Raw genomic sequence first — 22,826 nt, 5'->3', positions numbered from 1 at the left:
CTAGGACTACTGAAAGGGCGGTCTGGGTGGGACTCAGGGTTGGCTGTACGATGGCAGGCAGCCCCCAGTGTTTGCTCAACAGAGCAGACCGGCCAAGTGGATCGAGAATCAGAACCAGCTTCTCTGTACCCCACCTTGAGACCCTAGGCATGCCACCCCCCAGACAGGTACAAATGATGCCTCTTCTAGAGAGCACGTCGAGACTGAATTCATCAACGTCTAGATGACATGTGTTGTTAAAATGTCAAGGTGGGAGGGGGACACTTAGGGACTGCGCGGTCTAATCCCTTTGTTTTACAGAAAGACTCGAGGTGACGTAACTCGTAAGTGGTAAAGCCGGGGCTGGAACCAAATCTCCTGCCCCTCAGTCCTCTGGGGTTAGAGCAGTGCGGGGGGGCCCCTCAGGGTCTGGGTGAGAGACTCATTCTTAACGCTGGGCATGAGGGCTCAATGAGAACAGCCGGTGCCAGCTCCTGCCTCTGAGGCCTGCTTTGAGGGAAGGAGTTGTGTACCCATCCCAACCAAAGTAGTGTGTTATATGGCGGAGAATATGATCGTGGGAAAAGGAGATTAGAAGTGACAAAGATGGAACCACTTACTCTTCATGAACACTGAGACTGAGCCGACGGAACCCCGAGGCAGAAGGGGAGGGCCCACTGAGGGTCCTTCTTCCCTGGCAGTGATGGGCTGCCTTAGAAAACCCGGCTGCCTTGCATTGTAGCAAGAAGATTCTCGGGGTCCAAAGTGTGCTCAAGAACTAGCACCAAATGTCCAAAAGGAGCCTTCGCTTCTGGAACAGGCTCGGTCCTGTCCAGATAGGCGTTGGCAGCTTCTCCTTCCTCCTGGGTAACTGCCTTCAGCTGTCCCAACAGAGCCGAGCACCTGCTGCCCCGTGTACACTTGTTCCCCGGCCCCTGCCTGACGGGCGTGCGCAGCTAACGAGGACCCAGGCCCTGCCCTGGGAGACAAGGGAGACAGGCTGACCTCCCCTCTTCCCTTCCCCAACCTTCTTCCCTCCCCACCAAAAACACCACCCGCTAAACGGCCTGTCACGAGACACCTGGGAACTGTGAGGCGCCTGGAAGGGGTAAGGAGAGGCCAAACTCTGTAACCAGAGAAGGAGAGGGCTGATGGGTAGACGGCTTTCTCATAAAATTGAAAATAATATGAAAATGTTCTTTATTTCTAAGTACAAAGCCAGATACTATGAAGACTATGAAAAACTGGTCAGAGGCCGTGAGGTCGAAGAGAAGACTCTTTGGTCTGTGCTCTGTGAGCCAGTGTAGTGCCGTGGGGGGTGGGGAGGGTGACGGGCAGCAGCAAAAGACTCGGGCCGGTTGTGGGCTGTTGGAGGGGGGCCCGGCCTCGGCTCCTCAGAGCCCCCTAGGGCTGGGGACTGCGGACTGAGTTACTCTCAGCCTTTGGGGCCACTGGTCCTCTGGCCTAGTGGGCCCCAGGAATGAGGGGGCAGGGATGAGGCACACAGGTGGGGGTGAGGGAGGAGCCGGAGGCTTTCGGCGCTGGGGAACTTGGTGTTTTATTCCGTGGCGGCAAGGTTCCAGGTTCAGCAGCAGTTGAGAATGCAGCTGGTGCTGTTGCCCGCAAAGGCACCTTTAGTCTCTCTACCTCATCCCCGTATCGAGACAGTCTTGAGCCCTTGGACAGGTGGACATGGGTCCAAGACTTAAGGCTGTGCAGCTGGGGCTGTAGTGACAGGGGTCTGGGGCCTCCTGGGGAGGAGCTAAGAGGAGGGCTGCAGGCTGACAGGAGTGAGGGGTGCTGGTCCCGGGAGCTGTTCAGGCACCTCTATTCGTGTCTAGGGGCCTGGGCATGCGGAGGGCTAGGCCTCGCCCTCCTCCCCACTGCCATCCACGCTGGCCTGCCTCACCACCTTCCGGAGCCTGCGTGTGGAGGAGCGGCCAGCCTCCCCCTGCTCCTGGAAGACCTGGCTCCGGCTGGCCACCAGGGCGGCGCTGTTGAGGGCAACCACAGACTGGCGGGACTTCAGGGATGGCCAAGGCCCCTTGCCGACCCGCCCACCTCCCTTGGCCTTTGATAGCTGAGGGAAGGGCTGTGGAGGGTCTTCATCTGAAGACTCGTTTGAAGAGAAAACCTGGAAGGGTAAGAGTATAAGGAAGAAGAGTCAGAGGGACGTCTCCCCTGGAGCACAGGGCCTGGAAAAGGGTAGGTGCCAAATGTTTGTTGAATGAATAGAGAAATACTGAGCTACTCAAGGGTCCCATTTCCCTAGGAGGGAAGACAGCACCCCAGCCCTACTGCCCCCGCTCCTGGGCCCTCACACGTCTGCAGCTTCCTTCTGGCCCCCCGAAGCTCTCCTCAGCTCCCCTGCACCTGCCGTGTCCTTGAGGCCCTCTCCTCCTCCTCTTGCTCCCTCTACCTCGGTACAGTTGTCCGGTGAGCCACAAGTGAAACTCCTTACGGGGCCAGGCCCTGTGCTGGGTCCCAAGTGAGGGCACCCTGCTTTAGGAACACCCACACCTATCCATCAACCACCCATCCCTCCCCATCCTTCCGCACCCAGTGTCACCTCCTCCAGGAAGCCTCTCCTAAATGTCCCTGCCCTCCATGAGATGAGTGCTCCTTCCTCCCCATCAGCCATCTTGGCCTTGAGTCCTGTGGGGGGCCTGGCTTCCTAAGGCCAGGGCCAGCTCCTGGTCTTACCCTTGTGCCCTGTGCACTCAGCACAGAGAGGGTGCTCCATGCCTCAGCCAGTCCTTTGGTGGTGTGAGTGCCCTGACCCCTCTGCACCCCATCCTTTGATGGGCTGCCCCTCAGATTTGGGAGGGCCTGCAGAGCTCGTCCTGTCCACCCCATCCAGGACCAGCAGCTGGTTGTCCAGCTACTGGCCTGGGGAGGATGCTCACCCAATGGCTGGGCAGCCCAGCCCCTCGGAAGAGAGTCCTCGCGTCAGGTTGAGGGCTGCCTGCAGCCTTCAGCCCAGGACCGGCCCAGCACGGAGCCCACACGCAGGCCCCAGCCCATGACGCAGGCCCCGGCCCATGACGGCTCCCCAGCTCTGCGGAGGGCAGTGCTTGCCTGCCCTCCCCAGGGCTCCTCGGCTGCTCTGAGGGGACCAAAGGGAGCTGCCCAGGGTGTGGTCTCTGTGCTCAGGTGCCCCCAGTCCTGGTCTTTCTCCATCCTCCTGCCATCTGCTCCCTCCTCCTTTTGGCCCCCACCCTGCCTCAGCTGGGGCTCCTTCCCTAGCCCCAGCCTCACCTCTGGTGGGTCTTCAGCCCCTGAGGTGCTTTCCAGCTCCGAGGGAGGCTCCAGGAGGCTGATGGACCTCATGACTCCGCGGAGGTTGATGCGGGGTCGCGGCCCAGGCTCTTCTGTTGGGGCTGCCTGGCTCTCCTCTGGTTCTATAACCTTCACCTCCCCACTACCCCCCGGTTCTGGCGGAAGAGGTGGGAATGGTGTAGAGACCTCGGGGGCCAGGGGCTCCTCTGGGGAGGCCCCACCCGCTTTCTGCTCCCAGACATGGCTCTGCCGGCTGTGAGGAGGTGGCCCTGAGTCAGCTTGGTTGACCCAGCAGCCACCCCCAGCATCCACACATGCCCACCCCCTTCCCTTGTGCCCCCCCAGTACCTGGCAGTCAGGATGCCCTGATAGGTCTGCAGCTGGCGCAGGAAGCCGGGGTTGGGGCGGACGATGGGCCGGAGCTCCTGCACGTGGCGCAGGGCCTGCTCCAGGCTCCAGCCGTACTGCTTCATGGCATAGGCGATCACGGTGGCAGCTGAGCGGCTGACGCCCATCTTGCAGTGGACTAGCACCCGGGTGCCCTGCGCCCTGTGGAGGCAGAGCATGGTCAGCGCCCCCTCCCCACCCCCTGGCTGTGATGAGCCCTGCAGCATGGGAGAAGGGCACGTGGTGGGCCCACTACCCAGAGGAGAGGGGGAAAGAAGGAAGGACCCCGAGGTCCCAGAGCTGAGGGCAGAGCGAGCAGGAGGGCATAGGACTGCTTGGAGCTGGGGTGGGGTAAGCAGGGGGGCAGGGAGATGCCCACCTTGCAGCCTCCACGAAGCGGTGTGTCTCCTTCCAGTGGGGCAGCAGCTGGGCGGACTCCTCGTCCCAGAGGCGCACGTTGTGGTAGGTGAAGCGCTCAGGGTAGAAGTTGTCAATCTCCCGGGCCATGTTCAGGATGTGGCTGACCCTGCAGCAGGGAGTGTGAGGCCAGGCCCATGGGCCAGAGGACCCGGCAGACCCTGGGGCTTTCTGTTTAGTTCTCGGTTCTGAGTCAGGTGGGGGCGGCACAGTTATGGTGGGGGGAGAAGAGGACTGTGACCCTGAGCAAATCATTTCACCCCGCTGGGCTTGAGTTTCCCCTCGAGTCCAGGTAGCTGCTGGGGTCCACCGCAACACTGACCCTTCTATTATTCTTGGAAGTCAGAGAACAACTTTTTAAATTAATTAATTAATTAATTATTTTTTGAGGAAGATTAGCCCCGAGCTAACATCTGCTGCCAATCCTCCTCTTTTTGCTGAGGAAGAATGGCCCTGAGCTAACATCCGTGCCCATCTTCCTCTACTTTATATGTGGGACGCCTGCCACAGCATGGCTTGACAAGCGGTGCCATGTCCGCACCTGGGATCCGAACCTGCGAACCCTGGGCCGCCGAAGCGGAGCATGCGAGCTTAACCGCCGTGCCACCGGGCTGGCCCCAGAGCACAGCTTTTGAGCTAAGCTGAGATCAAGTGGATCTTCAGCAACTGAGTGACAGAGGCCATAGCAGGTTTCCTAGAAGCCTGTGGTGGACAAATGACAGGAATCTATGGGAGAAGGCAGCCAGGTGCCCCCTGGGGGAGGGGCACCTCCTTCTCCTGGAGGTGCTCAGGCGGAGAGGAGCTTTTCTGCTTTACAGTGGGGGGAGGGAGGGGGTGGGCCAGGGAGCGCCTGCAGGGCAGCAAGGTTGTTCTCCTTTCCTGGCCTGAGGCCAAGCAAGGGGAGCAGCTCCAGGAAACAGAGCTAGCCGCTTTTGAGGGGGTCAGCGGTTTCTGTCCAGGCTGCCCCTTAGGGGAGGCCAAGCGCAGGGGGAGGACAGAGCCGGGGTGGTCCCGAGTGGGCTCGGAACCCTACCTGTTTCTCTGCAGCTCCTCCAGGTTGGCTGCATTCCACTCTGAGCCCTGCGGACAGGGAGAGAAGCACCATTCTCCCTCTCCGCTGGCTGTACCAGGCCTCATCTCCCACCCCTGCCCTCACCTCACCCTGCCCTGCAGCTCACCAGGTAGAGGTGAGGGAAGATGCGGGAGGCCCGGTCTTGCTGGGCCATGAGCAGCAGCATCTGGTTGTCAATGAAGTCGCGGTACTGTTGGAGAGGGCAGCCCAGGCGCTGCTCCAGGGCCTGGCGGATCTGCAGGCAGAGCCAGAAGGGAGGAGAGGCTCCGGGGCGCCTCGCAACCTTCCTGACACCCCGCCCTTCCCTCTGGGGCCTGTGAGGACGGTAACTGTCTCATCTGGTCAGAGGAGCTGAGGTCAGGCATCCGCAACAGGCTCAGGACGGGAGGAAAGCAAGGTGGGAGCGCTCCAAGGAGAGGGAAGCCCTGGGCCCCACTGAGGGCCCCCCGCTGGGCCCAGCTCCCTGCCCGGCCCTGGCACCCTGCCCACCTCTTTGGAAGTGATGCTCTCCAGGTCACTGGTGTCCAGCACCTCCCACAGCTCGGCCCGGATCGCCTGCTCCATCTGCTCCTGTTCTGAGGGCCTGGGAGCCGAGCCGAGTCTGTCAGTCCAGGGCCCCCTTCCCCGCCTGCCATGGCACCCACCCCGCTCTTCCTCCCCTCCGTGCACTGACCGGCCAGGCTCAGCGCTGGGAGGCCGCAGAGATTCCAGGTCAGCCATGGCCGTCCACTCGTTGAGGCAGCTCTGATCAGAGCTCAGTCTGTCCTGGTAGTGGCCGGCCCAGGTGAGGGCACTGCCCCCTGGCACAAGACCGCTGCCCAGAGCCACCTCACACGCCTGGTGCAATACCTGGAGTGTGGCCCTGGGACAGAGGGAAGGCTGGGTCATGTTGTCCTCCCTGCTGCCCCTCCCAGACCCTGCAGCCGTCTCCGAGAAGAGGAGACTGGCCTGAGCTGGGCACCCTAGCCCTTACCACATGGTCTGGATGGAGATGGGCTTGAAGATTCGGCTCTGCCCGCCAGATGTCACACTGAAGCCCCTGCAGGAGACCAGGTAGAGGTGGAACCCGACTCTCGGCTCTGGGACAGAGCCCTGAGAGGCCCAGCCGCCAGCCACCCTAGGAGGCTGGCCCTCAGAATATGTACACACCATCTGAGTTTCAAAATAAGCCCCGTTTGCCAAATATGGGGCAGGTGAGACCCAGAGAAGTTAGTTGACTTGCCCAGGATCACGCAGCAAATCTGAGGTAAAGCTGAGTACGCCCAGGCCGAGACACCCGGCCTGGAGTTCTTTACTGCTCCTCAATGCCCAAATGCCCCATCAGATACAATTCCTTGGTTATTCCCTCTCCAGGCCCCTCCTGTCCCCTCCCCACTCCAGTTGCCACCTCTTACCCATCTCCATCTAGGTACACCTGGGTGTCACTCCAGAGAGGCAAGACCAGGCCCAGGGTGCAGCTGGGGGAGCTGGCAGAGGACAGAGGGAAAGCCATTGACCCCCAGCCCCTGACTTCCTTGCCCCCCTCCCTTCTTCTCCCTGCTCCCACCTGCTGTCAGGGAAGTCCACTCCCAGGAGGACTGTCTCATCCTGGCTCAGGGGTTCTCTTGTGGAAACCACCAGCAGGTAGCGGAGCCGGGGGGGCCGTGCTGCCTCCAGCTGGGCTGCCTGAGGAAGATGGGGAGGGACGAGCCCAGGGTCACAGTGGCCCAGAGGACCCTGCTCCCCCATCCCCACCTCACACACACCCGGGCCTGGAACAGACTGCCACCTGCTCCCTCTGTGCCCATCCCCCTCTTCCCAGATACCAGATCACTGGTTACAACCCAGTGGTTCCCAACTATTGGATTTTGTGGTCCAACAAAATGTTTAAAAATTTTTCCTAAAGGAGGATGTGTATGGAAAAAAGGAGAGAGTGGGCCTGATGTAGATTGTCCATTTTTTATTTCTGCCTAGGAAGGAGGTTTCAAAAAGCCTTTCACTTGCCATTACCACCATTTGATTCGAGAATTGTTTCTCACCAAAGAAATATTAAGGACACAACCTCACAATAAAGCACGGTGCTTCCGTGGAATAAATTCGGCTGTACGACAGACTGCCTGCATCTTGTTTTTCCCATTTCGCTGTGGACAGTGAGATGTCCCACAGGCATCTGGGAAGTGATCCCCCGACTGCCACCCACGTCCCATCCCCCCACGGGCCCCTCCAGCACGCCAGCCCCTGGTGGGGGCTCAGCAGGCCCCCCAAACGCCAGTCCATTTATGGACAACTCATATCTCAGGAAGGTCTCGCGCTGGTTGCACAGAAGCCCGCGTCTGTGTAATTCCCAGCTCTGGGACCTAGACCTAATTTGGCCCTACGGGCTCAAGCAGGACAAACCTCCCAGTCCTTTCCCAGCCCTCCGGAGACCTGAAGACATGACATCACTGTGTTAAAACAACTCTGGCTGAAACAGCAGGGTTGTCGGGGTTTGGGTAACCCTGCACTCCCCAGGGTGCCCCCTGCCCTCACACCAGGGCTCCCCAGACAGACAACTGGCTGCATTTGGCCCTCTCCTCTCCCTACCCCTGGGGTGGACAGCCCCTCACCAGGCGGATGTCGTCCTGCGGCCTCAGCAGCTCCACCATGAGGTGCAGGTGCTGACTCTGCTCCTGCTTCCGGGGACTCTGGGGCCCAGGCCCGTCGTCTGTCTCATCCCTGCAGGGCTGCTCTTCGCCCGGGGGCTCCTCCGCTGGCTCCGGGCTGGCCTCAGCTGCATCTTCACCATCCCCGCCATCCTGCAGTCCCAGGACAGCCCCGCGGAGCACTGCAAAGCTCTGCCTGGCAGGGCGGCAGGGAAACCATATGGCCGGTCATGCCCCTTAGGACAGGGCTGTGTCAGAATCAGCTGGCGGACTTCTTAACACAGGCATTGGGCCCCATCCCCAGAGAGTCAGCAGGCCTGCAGTGGAGGCCTGAGAATGTGCATTTCTAGCTAGCTCCTAGGAGATGCTGCCACACTTTGAGACCCACACCTTGGAGGCACTCACTGAAGCCCCCAGCCCATCCATTCTTTCCTGAGGGGGCGGAGGCTGTCCCCTTTCCCTTCCCACCTGCCCACCTCAGGAGATGCTGCAAACTTGGTGGGGACCCAGGAGTCCTCAGGCCCTGTTGTCCCATCCTGCCCTTTGGCTTGTGACCACTGGCCTGGGCCAGGGTCCAGGATAGTGGGTGAAGGAGCCCCAACTGACCAGCGGGAAGACAAAACAAAGGCAGCCAGACCAGTGCTGCAAGCTGGCCGTGCCCACCAGCTATGCTCACGGGCGACACTGCCCCACACAGTCAGTAGGTGGCTTTGGTGAGTCCTCCAGGATGGCAGGGGCCAGGCCTGGCAGCTGGATGGGGGTGTCTGTGTTGGGGGAGGCGCTCACCTTCGCTGGAGCCAGCTTCTCCTCTTGGCCGCCTGGTCCTGCTGAGAAAGCAGCCCCCAGGGCAGAGTGAGGGGGTAAGGACTCCTCTCCCCTCCCCGCTCTCAGGGCTGGGGAAGTGGGGGAGTGTGGGAATCGCCCTCCAGTGGGGAGTGGAACCAGAAAAGGTATCAGATCCCCTCCCACCCCTAGTCCACTCCCCATCTGGAGATCCTGGGGGAGCCCAGGCCCAGGTCCAGGTAGGGCAGCAGGGGTAAGGGTGGGAGGGGTGCTGGAGGTGTCTGGGTAGGCCCAGCTCCGGCTGGCTGGGAAGTGGGTAGGGCCTCCCGCAGGCTGGGCTGGCGCTCAGGGCTCTGGATCTAACTTGGTCTGAGTTCCTGGGAGCTTCCAGAGCCCCCTCAATCCCCTCCAGCCTGAGACTTGGTGTCCCCCTGCACACACCCCCAGGCTTGAAGGTAGCCTGCCCCTGGGCAGGACCCACTTCCCCAGGCCCAGCTAGCAGCCAACTGCGTGGGCAGGACCACAGCAAAGCCAGACTCACCGTGGGCCCCACAGGCGTGGAGTGGCCGCTGACCGGCGGCGAGCGGCTCACTGTGACCAGGGCCATGGGGCCAGGCCGGGGACACCTGGGCCGGCACCGGGCACGGGGTCCTCCCACAGCCCCACGGACAGTGGCTGCCCCGCAGGACCAGGAAGGAGAGACCGAGCCACTAGGGCCTGGCACCTCCTCGGGGGTGGCCCTTAAAGGGCCAGACACCCGAGCAGCCCGGCCTGCGGAGCCGGCACCGAGCGGCTGCCGCCCCTCCCCTCGCGTCTCCTCCGGTTCGGCCCGCCTCGCCCGCGCCCCGCAAACACGCTGGGGGCGGGGGCGGGGGCGGGGCCGGGGCGGGGCGCGGCGCAGGTGCGGAGTCCGGCGGCCCTCAGGGCCGTGGCCAGAGGTCGGGCCCCTTGCCTTCATCGCGGGGTTCGATCCCTCCTCTCAGGAAGCGCCCCTGCCCCTGCCCTCGCTGCTCCGCCCAGTTAGGTCACCTGAGCTCTGCTTTGGGCCTCAACCGTTCTGTTACCCAGCAGAGTTGGGACCTAGGGACGCAGGACTGGAGAGACAGGTCTTGGGGAAGATCAGACAATTGGGCCTTAATGGGGGGGGCACCCCAAACGTCTTTCTCCTTGCCGGTTGGCCCTCAGCTTCCATGCTCTGCATGAATCACTGGGAGACCGGCAAAGCTTCAGGAAAATCAGGAGGGATTTAGAACTAACCCATGAGGCTCCCAGGGGATCCTCAGGGCCACCGCCTTGGAGGTGAGCAGGGCAGGGCTGCGCAGTTCAGAGCTGCTGCCAAGGGAAGTGACTTGCCCAAAGTCACTCTGATACCCGAGAACACGCCCAAGGAACCTAGGTCCAGGGTGCAAGGGGCTCTGGCTGTAAGTAGATCTGGAGGCCCAGCCTTTCCCCATCCGCGACAGGAGCGCGGAGGGGTTCTGGGAAAGCCAGCCTGGGGGGCAGGAGGAACGACGGTCTCTAGGAGGTGGGACAGGGCTCCGGAGCACTGATGTCTAGGGAACACCTGCTCTGTGAGGGCCCTTCACACCTCTTGGCTCATTCGACCGTCCCAACAACCCTGGGGGACGGGGGTGTAATTTTACAGCTGACAAAACTGAGGCTCAGAGAGGCTAAGGGGGCCATGGCCAGGATTCGAACCCAGGTCTGAGGCCATCATCCACAGTCTCCCCTCAGCGCCCCCCTTGGGACCTAGGGACGCAGGACTGGACAGACAGGTTTTGGGGAAGATCAGACAATCAGGCCTTAATGGGGGGGGCACCTTACTACCCCCATTGAGCAGAGCAAGCCTGCTGCTGAAGGTCTCTTTATTTCCATCTTGGTCTCTAACGCAAGCCCGCCCCCAGGGCTCCAGGCCCCCAGCCCAGCAGCAGACAGTTTATAAATAAATAAGTTACAAAAGCGGGAGGGGGTGCAGCCGGACAGCCCTCCCGGGCCGGGCCTCGGGGCTCAGTGCTCCGTGAGTGACAGCTGCAGGATCCGCTGTAAGTCCTCCTCCTCCTGCTGCCCCCGTCGCTCCCGCTCCTCCTGCTCCCGTGAGGACAACTCCAGGGCCAGGCGAAGCTGCTCCTCAAAACTGGGGGGGGCCAGGGCCGGGGGCGTCCTATGCGGGGATCCCGGGCCCCGGGGCTCGGTGGACATCCGCAGGCTTTCCTGGAGGGCCCTTCCAGGCAAGGTGTGAGAGGGGAGAGCAGACCGGTGAGCACTAAGGCCAGGGGAGGAGGCCAAGGGCTGGCACATGGTTAGAGGACAAGGACAAAGACAGGGTGGCTAGGACCTGGGAGACCAGAGAGAAGAGACAAGGCGGGGCCCTGTGTCCCCATCCCTCATGACACCTCAGTGGGGGCAGCACAGCTGATGGGTAGCCTTGGAGAGGGCATGGGGTCCTGGGACCAGCACCTCCCTGCACCCCACCAGCCAAGGACCCCTGACTGGCAGGGTGGCTGAGGCAGGGCGGGCCCGAGACCTGGACCGAGAGGTCCTAGGGGGCCTCACCGCTCCAGCTGAAGCTGCTCCTCATAAGCCGTGACGTGGGGAGGAGGGTGGGCACCAGGCCCGGTGGTGGTCAGGGCTTCCCAGACAGTCACCTGCAGTAGCCGGAGCACAGAGCTGTTGCCTCTGCCACCTGTGGCTGCAGAGGCCAGGGGCCGGCCCTGCCCGCGCCCCACCTGCTCCGCCTCCGCGCCCGCCTCGAGCAGGCTCTGCTGGATGGCAAACTGCAGCAGGTCATCGTCCTCGTCACGGAGGGGCTCACTGCGCTCCGCGCCCAGCACACTGTACCCTTCGGGCACCTCGAACACGGCGGGGTCCACCTCGCACGGGAAAGGGCTCCCTGCGTGCGACGGAGGCGCCCCACTCAGCCCCCACTGCTTGGAGACCAGCGAGCCGCACGGCCCCCCTCCCTCCTGCAGTGGTACCTGAAGCTGTGACAGCCGAGCCAGGGGCCGGCACCCACACTGAGCTCAGGGGCTCGTCACAGCCACACAGGTTGCTGAAGGTGATGCGGGCGTTGAGCACGTGGAAAAGGGGGATCTCTGTGAGGAGACAGCCAACCCTGAGCTGGAGCCCATATCTATGTGACTCTCCAGGAACTGCCCGAGGCCCTCCTGCTGCCTCGGCCCCAGCTCTCACCAATCTTGACCGGGAAGCCAGGTGGGAGGCGCAGGGTGATGAAGTCTCGCAGCTTGGCAAAGTGAGCGTTGCTGATGGCCATCAGGTCGATGATGGGCGTCACCTGGTCACCCAGGGAGAGCGGGTGCTCCTCACTCAGCCACAATGTTGCCTTGAACCTGCCCAGCCGACCGCAGGACGCTGGTCAAGGAACCTCTGCTGGCTCCTCTGCTAAGGCCCACCCACGCTGGACGCCCGCCTTTACTCATGCCCCGACCTGGCCTGGGGCACCTGCCTGCCTCCTCCAGCAGCTTGTATCCTTCTGGGCCTATGGCCCGAGCTGCCCCCCAGACCCTGGGCCCACGCTGGGGCCTATGGTGGTTTGCGCCAGCTCAGCTCATCTGGATGAGGAGGGCAGGGCCGGGCTGCTGGCTTCGGTCTGGGCCCTGTCCACAATCCCTCCTCCTCCTCAGCCCACGGGCAGCCAGAGCCTCACGCTTTGCTATGCTTTTGTGCTCAGCAGAGCCCAGGGGTCCGGACTGCCAGGGTTTGAATCCCAGCTCCACCCTCGGGTGGCTGAGAGTCTCCATGAGGTCCCTGAGGCGGTGCTGGGCTCAGCATCAGCTGTCACAGCTCCTCAGATGCTCATGGCGCCCGTGGGAGCAGGCGGCCAAGTGTGACTGTTCTCATTTTACTGAGGAGACTAGACTCTCAGAGCAGAAGGCATTTCCTCGGGTCACAAAGCCAGGAGGTGGCAGAGCTGTGTGCCCTTCCCACTCTGCCATAAGCTGGCTCCCAGCGGGTGCTCATTAAATTGAAGAGAAAACCATGCATGGGTGGTGCTGCCAATTCATTCACCAAGGAAGAGGACCAGTCCTCGGGCCAAGCCTGAGCTTGCCAGGTGCCAAGGACCAAGGGATAAGACAGACCCGGCTCCTGCCCCCAAGGGGTGGAGTCTAGGAAGAAGCTGGCTGGGTGAGTGGGTCCCTGACTCCGGTGGGCCCCGTGACAGGAGTCTACAAGGGCTCAGGGGGACCCTGAAGGAAGTCCCCAGCCAATCCCTAGACGTCACCTCTGTACTTTGCTGGACATCTCGATGGGGCGGCCAATGTTCCTCGACTCCAGGCTGAAGTTGGGGTCGAAGTACTCGTCGGGGGAGATGGCTGTGGGGTTGGTGGGGCTGGCTGCCTGCTGCACAGGAGCCTGGGTGGGCCCCAGGACAGGGCTTAGCAGGACGGTGCCTGCCCGGCCCACCCCCCAGCCCCCACCCCCAGCGCTGGCTCACCCCGTTGTGGGAGGAGTGCTGCTGGGCCATCCCGAGGAAGGACTGGAACGGAGTCTTCCCCCCTAAGGAGGAGTGGGAGCCCATGAGGGGACTTGGGCCACTGCTCTCAGACTGTTCCCACCCACCCTCCATCATGGGAGCCTCCTGTCAGGTGGGAGATGGAGACAGGGCAGATGAGAATGTAGAGGCCTCCCAGCTTGTCCCGATATGCCGGCCCCCCTAGACCAGGGTGACCCCACCACGCGGTGTGACTGGGCAGCAGGCAGGCGCACCTGGGTTTACCTTTGCTCCTCGACTTGTCCTGATCAGAGAGGTGCTCCGTGCGTGTGCGTGTCACCAGCTCCACATTGGTGGCACTGTACACCTAGGGAGTAGGGGGGACACAGGGGAAGCTGGGGGCTCAGAGCCTGTTCCCCACACTCAGCCTCATCAGCACAGGACCCAAGTTCTCCTGTCCGCAGGGACAGATGAGATCTCACTGCCCACAGTGGAGGAGGGGGCGGGGTCTGAACCCCAGGGAGTCACTACTGGGGGGAAAATGCTCCTCCTTTCATCTTGGAACCCCGGGTGGGGGCCCATGCTGTGGGTGATCCCTGCATGCTCACCCAGGGCCCCACTGAGTCCCCATGGCCGCGCAGGGCTTCCAGAGCCCACGGGCCACTGTCTCTCCCTCCACATGGGTGGATGTGGAGAAGCACAGGGTTCCTGGGCCTCGTCTCCTACCCCAGCCCCCACCACTAGCCTCTCCTGCCTTGGCCTCGTAGCCGCTAACGGTTTCCATCTTCTCAGACCGCCAGCCCCAGATACCACATTTGTTCCTGAAACAGACCAAACAGGAGCTTGTGAGGACCCACACCCCCCAGCCCTGGCCAGAGCCTCCCCTTCCAAAGACCGCTCCCCCCAAGCAGCCCTTCCACCGTGAAACGGGCAGGGCCTTGAAGAGGATGCCTGCACACCTGGGGGCAACTGAACAAGGGCTGCAGGCTGGAAGGCGCTGAGGGATTATCACTAATTTTGTTAGATGTGATAACGGTGGTGGGGCTGGCTGTTGTGAAACATCCTTATCTGTCAGAGTCACGTGCAGAAGCGTTTACTGCTGAAATGATATGACGTCTGGGATGTGCTTTCAGACAGTCCAGGGAAAAAGGAGAAAAAAAAAAGTGATAAATGAAGCTGGGTGATGAGCACGTTAGACGATTCTCTCTTCTTTCATATGTTTAAAATTGTCCATAATAAAAAGTTAAAAGTATGTCTGATTCAACAATAATAGTTGGGGACTTCAATACTCCACTTTCAATAATGGACAGAACAAGCTGACAGAAGATCAACAAGGAAAGAGAAGACTTGAACGCACCATGAACTGGACTTAACAGACATCCTTTAAAACACTCCATCCAACAATAACAGAGTACACATTCTTTTCAAGTGCACATGGAACATTCTTCAGACAGACCATATGCTAGACCATAAAAGAAAACTCAATAAAATTTACAGGGTAGAAATTATACAAAGTATGTCTCCAATCACAATGGAATGAAATTAGAAATCAATAACAGAAAAAAGATTTGGGAAACTGACAAACATGTGGAAAATAAACCACACATTCCTAAACAACCAATAGATCAAACAATAAATCAAAAGGGAAATCAGAAAATATCATGAGATGAATGGAAATGAAGACACAGCATATCAAAACTATGGGACACAGCTAAAGCAGTGCTTAGAGGGAAATTCATAGCTATCAAGGACTCTATGAGGAAAGAAGAAAGATCTCAAATCAATAACCTAATCTTCCATATTAAGACACTGGGAACAGAGCAGCTAAACCCACAGCAGGCAGAAGCAAGGAAATAATAAGTATCAGAGTGAAAACTAAGGAAATAAAAGTAAGTAGAAAAATAGAGAAATTCAATGAAACCAAAGCTGGGAAACCAAAACGGGTTCTTTGAAAAGATCAAAAAAATTGACAAACCTTTAGCTAGATGGATAAGAGAGAAGACTCAAATTACTAGAATCAGAAATGAGAAAGGAGCATTATTACTGACATTACAGAAATAAAAAGGATTATAAAGGAATACAGTGAACAATTGTACCCCAACAAATTAGATAATCTGGATGAAATGGACAAATCCTAGAGAGAGAAAAACCACCACAACTAACTCAAGAAGAAATAAACAATCTGAATAGATCTGTAACAAGTGAAGAGACTGAATTAGTAGTTTAAAAAAATACCCTCAAAGAAAAGCCCAGGCCCAAGTGGCTCCACCAATGAACCCCACCCAACATTTAAAGAAGAATTAATACCAATTATTTACAAGCTCTTGCAAAAAATAGACAAAGAGGTGACACTGCCTAATTTATTCTATGAGGTACTGCCCAGATTCCAAAACCAGACAAAGACATCACAAGAAAAGAAAACTACAGACCAATAACTCTTATGTATAGGGACACAAAATACCAGCCAACTGAATTTAGCAACATATGAAAAGAATTACACACCATGACCAAGTGGAATTTATCCCAGGAATACAAGGTTGGTTCAACATCTGAAAATCAATTAATGTCACACACACATCAATAGAACAAAAATAAACGTCACAGGATCATATTGATACACAGAAAAATTTGAAAAAAAATCCAAACCCTTTCATGATAAAAACACTCAACAAACTAGGAGTAGAAGGGAACTTCCTCCATGTGATAAAAGGCACCCACAACTAACATCATACTTAATGGTGAAAGACTTAAAGCTTTCCCCTTAAGGTCGGAAACAAGACAAAGACGTCTGCTCTTGCCACTTTTATTCAACATTCTACTGGCGATTCTAGCCAGAGCAATTAGAGAAGAAAAAGAAATAAAAGGTATCCAGATTGGACAGGAAGAAGTAAAACTCTATTAACAGATGACATGATCTTACATATAAAAAAATCATAAGAAATCCATTAGAACTAAAAAAATGAGTTTAGCAAGATTGCAGGATCTAAGATCAATATACAAAAATCAATTGTATTCTTATAGATTTGCAATGAACAATTAAAAAATGTAATTAAGAAGACAATTCCATTCATAATAGCATCAAAAAGAATAAAATACTTAGAATAAATTTAACAAAAGAAATGTAAAACTTATACTCCAAAAACTATAAAACATCATTAAAAGAAAGGAATGGTCTAAATAAATGGGAAAATATCCCATGTTCATGGATCAGAAGACAACACTGTTAAGATGGCAACACTCCCCAAAATGATTTACAGATTTAACGCAAACTTTATCAGAATCCCACCTGATTTCTTTGTGGAAACTGACAAGGTGAATCTAGAATTCATCTAAAATTGCAAGGGAACCGGAATACTCAAAAATAATCTTGAAAAAGAACAAAGTAGGAAGACTCGCACTTTCCGATTTCAAAACTTACTATAAAGCAGTGGAGATTAAGACAGTATGGGACTGGCACAAAGAGAGACATACAGATCAATGGAAAAGAACTGACAGTCCAACAATAAACCCATACGTCTTTGGTCAACTGATTTTCCACAAGGGTGCCAAAATCATTCAACAGGAAAAGTACAGTCTTTTCAACAAACCGTGCTGGGACAACTGGATCGTCACAAGCAAAAGAATGAAGTTGGACTCTTACCTCCCACCATATACAAATATTAACTCAAAATGGATCAAAGACCTAAATGTAAGATCTAAAACTATAAAACTTTCAGAAGAAAACATGAGGAAAAACCTTCATGACTTTGGATTTGGCAAACTACTGTCAGTTATGACACTTAAAGCATGAGCAACAACAGAAAAAAACAGGTAAAATGGACTTCATAAAAATTAAAAACTTGTGGGGGCCAGCCCCATGGTGTAATGGTTGAGTTCAGTGCACTCCGCTTTGGCAACCCGGATTTGCAAGTTCGGATCCTGGGCAGGGACCAACACAGCTCGTCAGCCATGCTGTGGCAGCGACCCACATATAAAGTGGAGGAAGACTGGCACAAATGTTATCTCAGGGCTAATCTTCCTCAAGAAAAAAAAAAAAATTTAAACTTTTGTGTTTCAAAGGACAACTTCAAGAAAGTGGAAAGACAACACACAGAATCAGAGAAAATATTTGGAAATCATATATCTGATAAGCGACCTATATCTAGAATATATAAAGAATTCTTACAATTCAATAATAAAAAGATAACCCAATTTTTTAAATGGGCAAAGGATCTGAATAGATATTTCTCCAAAGATGACATACAAATGGACAATAAGCCCATGAAAAAATGCTCAAATCATTAGACATTATGAAAATGCATATGAAAACCACAATGAGATACCACTCCACACCTGCTAGGATGGTTAAACTCCAAAAATAAATAAATGAATGAACCATAATAAGTGTCGGTGAGGATGTGGAGAAACTGGAACCCTCATACCCTGCAGACAGGAATGTAAAATTCTGCAGCCCCTTCGGTCAACAGTTTGGCAGCTCTTCAGACAATTAAACATGCAGTTACCACATGACCCAGCAATTCCACTCCTGGGTACATCCCCAAGAGAAAGGAAAACACAAGTCCACACAAAAACTTGTACACTGATGTTCACAGCTGCACTATTCATCATAGTCAAAAGGGGGAAACAACCCAAATGTCCATCAGCGGACGAATGAATAAACAAAACGTGGTATACTCATACAACGGATTTGGCCATAAAAAGGAATAAAGTAGTTATATGCTACAACTTGCGTGACCTTTGAAAACACTATGCTAAGTGAAAGAAGCCAGTCACAAAAGACCACAGATTGTATGATTCCGCTTATATGAAAATCCAGAATAGGGAAATCTATAGAGACACAAAGGAGATTAGTTGTTGGTTAGGGCTCAGGGAGAAGATGGGGGGATAAGGGATGGGGGCGATCAGTTAAAGGGGATGGGGTTTCTTTTCGAGGTGATGAAAAGTGCTCTAAAATTGACCGTGATGATGACTGTCTACCCGTGAATACACCACAGACCCCTGACTGTACACATTAAATAAGCTAACTGTATGGCACATAAAGTTATATCTCAATAAATCTGTCTTCTTTTCTATAGCATTTCTGAAGTCTATTACTGGAACTGGGGCATATGTTGCCAGAGAAATAACACTCTGGCTGGAAGCGTCGGGTTCCTAGGCTCCCCACAAAGGACTCTTTGGCCCAGACACAGCCACACCATGGAGAAGCCAACACTGCTGGGAACAGCTGCCCTGACCCACAGCCTAAATCCCTGTTTTTATGGGAAAACATGTGAGGTCAGAAGTCAAGAAACTGGAGACACTCTGACCTAGCTAGGATCCGTCCCAGGAAGACAGCTGCCAGCAAGGACAGGCATGCAGGGGCCTGAAGGCTGCCCTGGGGGCCCGGCCACTTGCAGGCGGTCTGGGTGGGACACGGGGCCTACAGTGACTCCCTCCCCAACCTGAGCAGCCTCTGCGAGTGGCTCAGCTTCTCAAAGCCTGAACCAGGAGCCTCAAGGGCACCACCCAACGTGTGGCCGGGCCCCAACTGACCTCTCAAAGGCCACGTTTCGAGTGTCCAAGTGGGTGGAGACAATAGGAGAGGTGAGGCGACTGGCCACGTGCTCCTCACTGGGCCGCATGGCGGCCAGCAGCGCTTCTGGCTCATGTAGGGCGAGCCCCAGCGTTTCCGTGTGCACCACCTGCCGGTCATGGTCCACTTCCATCACCAAGGCTCCTGCCTCTGCCAGGCGGTGGGGGGTGTTTTGGGGGGACAGATCAGGGCCAGGCCCCTGGCAGCAGGGAGAGGGCCATCATGGTGCCCTCAGCCACCTGCTGCTGAGTGGATGTGACCTCCACCCCCAACCTCCATTTCCACATCTGAAGGGTGGAAAGGAAGGACAGCATCGTCCTTACAAGCCGTGGGAAGATCCACGGGCTCTGGCCTCCCGCGTGCTCGCCATGAGTCCCCCAGGACTCACCCTGGCCCTTAAAGATGAAGCTTCTCCGGCCGCGCTGCCAGGTCATGTGCTCGAAGCCCAGGAGACTGGTGTCCACCCGCAGGCTCTCACCCCGCTTCCACACGCGGTACACGTCGCTGGGGCACATCTTGGACACGAGGGGCACTGTAGGGGGTGCAGAGGTCACCGGGGTTCTTTCCCAAAAGCCCAACCCCAGGGCCGAGGATGGTTAGTGGTCCAACTCACCCCAGCTGGTGAACTCCCACTTCATCTCCACGTAGAAATCGGGGGCCTGAGATGGACCAGAGCACCTGTCAGGGCCCTGCCCGCTGCTGGGAGCCAGCGGCCTGGGGAGCTCTTTGTCGGCAGCCCCCCTTCTGAGAGCCCAGCCCTTCAGCAAGTCTTGCTGAGCAGCCATGGCCCAGCCACGCCCCCACCCCAACCAAACCCTAACCAGAAAGGGTGGGCCAAGTGGGGCCCTAAAGAAGGTCTGCGAGTAATCAGGCTATAAGCATCTGGAGGCATGGGGGCCAGTCTCAACCTGGCCACTAGCCCACTGGGGGGGCCCCGGGGGAGCTTCTGCCCCTCTGGGCCCCAGAGTCCTCATCTGTAAAGAGGGCACAATGAGCCCCTCTGGGCCTGCCCCTGGGGTGGGGGGCAGGAGGTAGGCAGTGTGCTCTCCCAGCCGGGCCCCACTGGGTGCTCTGAGAAGTGGGGACAGGTATTCCAGGGGCCCAGGCCCCATACGCTCAGTAGGGTGAAATTCTCCCTCCAGGGAGCCATGGTCTAGGCTCTGCTGAGATTTCTGGCACCAAGGGACCCTCGATGCTGGCAAAGGCTTTCCTCCCAAAGGGCCCACTCTCACCCATGTGGGCCTGGACTCCTCTCCTTCCTACATGATCCTGCACTGGGGTCAACAGAGAGGGACCTCGCTGACAGCGTCGGGAGAGCATGTCACACAGGCTGAAGCCCTTCCAAGGCCAGGCCTGGCAAGGGTGGCCAGAGTGATCCCCATGCAGTCTGTCATGGACCTCTGCCATGGTACCCGCCCCACCCCACCCCCTCTTACTGGCCACACCTCTGTGCCCTGCTGTACCTGGCGGAGTTTGTTGAGCAATTCTGGAATGCCAGCCAGCCTCTGTGTGGCCCTTTGGTAGTCCCGATACTGGAGCACCAGCTGCACCATCTCTGGGTCCCCAGTGCTGACTGCCTCCTGCAGCACTGGTGGTGGCAGGGTACTGAGGGGAGCTCTCTTGATGGCCCCAGGACCAGCCATCACACCCACCCACCAACCCTGCTGTCAGCCTCAGGGGAGCCCCGCTACCCTCTGCAGTACCTGCCCAGCCCTGGCAGCTCTCTTTGCCCACATTGGCATTGTGTCGAAGGAGGACTCTCACGGACTCCAAGTTCCCCAGGGACACAGCCAGTTCCAGAGGGGTACGCCCCCGGGGGTCCTCCTGTTCAATGTCGTGCTGGGGGAGAGGGGACACTTAGCACAGGACAAGTAAGGAGAGGCCAGGGCAAGAATGCCACTGGGCTGAACAGGGTTGGGAGTCACCGCAGGAGATAAGGATGGCAGACAGGAGGTGGAATGGCAGAGGGTGGCCTGCGTGTCCTGATAGGGGAGAGGAGGCGGCAGGCGGCAAGGGCCTGCCCACCTCTCCTGCCCTCTGCCAGGGGCAGAGCTGTGGGTCCAGGGGCGAGGTCTGGGCAGGCAGAGATGCAGCTGCGGCTGTCAAGAGTTTGGACCGGCCTGGGGACCAGGACCAGGCGGCTTGCTCTCAGCCTGGCTCAGGCGTGGTGCGGCGCGAGTTCGGGAGCTAGAAGCAGCGTGAAGTGGGTAGACTGGCAGGGCAGGGCCCAGCGCGGGGAGCCGAGGCCAGAGGCTCAAGCGCGAGGGGCAGGTGCCCTGGGCTTCGGATTGGGCCGAGGAGGGGGCGCAGGGAAGCGGCTGCGGAGCTGAGCAGGGGCGGGCGGCCTCCAGGATGGGGACCACAGCTTTGGGTGGGGGGCCCGGAGGAAGGCCTGGGTGCCCGGCGGGCCTCACCTGGCGGCTGTGCAGCGCGGCCTCCAGTTCGCGGTGCCGGTTCGCCCAGACGAGCCGGTGCAGCGGGAAGGTGGGGCCCGGGCCGGCCATGCTGGGCCTCAGCGCGACATCCCGGGCGGGCGGGCGGGCGCGGCGGGGGCGGCCCGGCCCCGCCTCGGCTTCGGGCCTGGCGCGGCCCCCTCGCTTCGCGTCCACGCCACGCGCGAGCTGCGCCCACCGCGGCCCCCGCGGCCCCGCGCCCCCGCGGCAGTGGCGGCGGCGGCGGCGGCGGCGGCGCAGGCGGCGGGGCTGGCGGGCCGGGCGGGGCTGCGCCGGGGCGGGGCGGGGCGTCGGGCCGCGCGCCCCCTCGCCTCCCGCAGCCATGGCAACCGCAGCCGGACCCGCGCGCGCCGGGGGCGGGCGGGGGGCGCTGCCCAGCCGCCATGGCAACCACGCGCGCCAGCGGCGAGGCCGGGACCCCGGTCTCCGCCCGGGCCTCAGCCGGGCAGGGGTCTGCGGGGGGCGGTCCGGGGGGCGGGGCCTGGCCAAACTCCGCCCGCGGCCTGCAGGGGGCGCTCCAGGCCCAGCGCAGACCCCTCCGTGCGGGTCCGGAAGGGGGAGGAGGGCGCCCGAGGGCGGGGCGGCTCGGCGAGGGGTGGGGCCTGGGCTCTCGGGCCGTGCGCGCGCGTGTGCGCGTGCGTGTGCAGCGGGCTGCGGGTCCTGCTGCCTTGGGTTACTTGCGTCTCCCCAGCAGCCACCCGCCCATGTCCCGGTCTTCCTACCCCAGGCCTCGCAGATACTGATTATGCCTCTGAGTGCGGGGGAGGTGGGAGGTCCTAGTTCCTGGCTCCATCACCTCGCAGATACCCCTAAATGCTGGCCAGCTTAGCATGAAGCGCCTTCTCCAGGGACCGGGGCCGGTGTCTGGTGGTGGCCACACCACGGGCTGGGCCCAGCCACGCAGGGAGGCGGCTCCTCAGGGGTCTGGAGTCAGGGTTGGGAGTATTGGCCAGTGGGGGTTGGGGGGGAGCAGGCCTGGCTCTGGCCCCCCCTGGTGGAGGACTGTCCACCGTGAACGGCTGCGTTCACCCACTGCGTGGAGCCCTTTTGCAGAGGCTGCGCGTTGCTGCCAGTGTCAGGAGGGGAAGGAGAGTTTCGAAATCAGGGCTGGCCCCTCCACCCACACCGGAACCAGGGTGCAGGCCTCAGTCGGCCAAGCAATGGCGGCCTTACCCTTGCCTTAGCCTGGGTCTAGCCCTGGCTCTTGTTGGATGGTGAGGCAGCGGCCAGGCTTGGCCAAGGCTGACCCTCTGGTCTCAGTCTTCCTAGCTATGATATGACTAGATAGTGTGATCTAGAAGTTTGAGCTGAGTCTGGGCTGGGAGGTCCTGGTTGCCATTTCCCTCTGCCCTCTCATTGTGCCTGGGGGGCTCCTGGGCCATCTGGGATAGCTCAGCCACCTTGCCGTGTAGTGTCATCAGGTCACTGTAATGTCCTTGGTCTACAGTAGCTCAAAGGCCTCTGAATGTCCAGAACTCTAAAATCAGGCCCTGCTGGCCGCCACTGCTGCCGCCCTCTCTAGCTTCCACCTTTCTTAAAAGGGCCACCCCTTCTGCAAGCCGTCTTCACTCCAAATGCAGCAGGACTTTCTGGGGCCCAGCCTCTCCTGACCTCTGCGGTCTGGAACACAGCTCCCCACTGGCCCTGGATCCTAGTCCTGTTGTCTTCTCAAACCTTTTCCAGGGGCCCTTTCCCCCTCCCCGACCTCCAAGTCGGACTTCTCCCTGGCTGAAAGCCTGTTTGTTCCCACCGTCACTCTGATGCCACTTCCAGGACCACATTTCAGCTCCCTCTGGGACATCTCTGTGCCCAG

The 22,826-nt window shown here is 58.4% G+C and overlaps 2 protein-coding genes across 4 annotated transcripts; both read right to left on the bottom strand.

Annotated features, from left to right (window-relative positions):
* Positions 1-1,162: 1,162 nt before the first annotated feature.
* Positions 1,163-9,584, bottom strand: SSH3 (slingshot protein phosphatase 3). 2 transcript variants are annotated; one of them, XM_014844722.3, is made up of 14 exons: positions 9,080-9,584; positions 8,542-8,579; positions 7,720-7,951; positions 6,681-6,799; positions 6,529-6,600; positions 6,108-6,173; positions 5,808-5,996; positions 5,624-5,717; positions 5,241-5,369; positions 5,096-5,142; positions 4,025-4,171; positions 3,607-3,807; positions 3,238-3,511; positions 1,163-2,113 (listed from the first exon to the last, which is right to left on the bottom strand). In XM_014844722.3, the coding sequence occupies exons 1-14, from the start codon at positions 9,494-9,496 to the stop codon at positions 1,841-1,843; spliced, it is 2,298 nt and encodes a 765-aa protein (XP_014700208.3). In that variant the 5' UTR covers positions 9,497-9,584; the 3' UTR covers positions 1,163-1,840. The 2 variants fall into 2 exon arrangements, with proteins under 2 accessions (XP_014700208.3, XP_014700207.3); XM_014844721.3 differs by having other exon boundaries at positions 8,542-8,582; positions 9,080-9,582.
* An 802-nt stretch (positions 9,585-10,386) lies between these two features.
* ANKRD13D (ankyrin repeat domain 13D) lies at positions 10,387-21,249 on the bottom strand. 2 transcript variants are annotated; one of them, XM_014844969.3, is made up of 15 exons: positions 20,975-21,249; positions 20,264-20,399; positions 20,024-20,148; positions 19,174-19,219; positions 18,949-19,092; positions 18,521-18,710; positions 13,743-13,809; positions 13,274-13,355; positions 12,992-13,053; positions 12,779-12,909; positions 11,728-11,885; positions 11,514-11,630; positions 11,265-11,428; positions 11,092-11,183; positions 10,387-10,759 (listed from the first exon to the last, which is right to left on the bottom strand). In XM_014844969.3, exons 1-15 carry the CDS (start codon positions 21,062-21,064, stop codon positions 10,546-10,548), a joined length of 1,818 nt encoding a protein of 605 aa, XP_014700455.2. In that variant the 5' UTR covers positions 21,065-21,249; the 3' UTR covers positions 10,387-10,545. The 2 variants fall into 2 exon arrangements, with proteins under 2 accessions (XP_014700455.2, XP_044618046.1); XM_044762111.2 differs by lacking the exon at positions 20,975-21,249 and having other exon boundaries at positions 20,024-20,165; positions 20,264-20,403.
* Between the last annotated feature and the right edge of the window lie 1,577 nt (positions 21,250-22,826).

Source organism: Equus asinus, chromosome 17, assembly GCF_041296235.1.
Source record: "Equus asinus isolate D_3611 breed Donkey chromosome 17, EquAss-T2T_v2, whole genome shotgun sequence".
NCBI lineage: Eukaryota > Metazoa > Chordata > Mammalia > Perissodactyla > Equidae > Equus > Equus asinus.
Note: the sequence above shows the minus strand (reverse complement) of the source record. Positions and strands in the feature narration are given on the sequence as shown.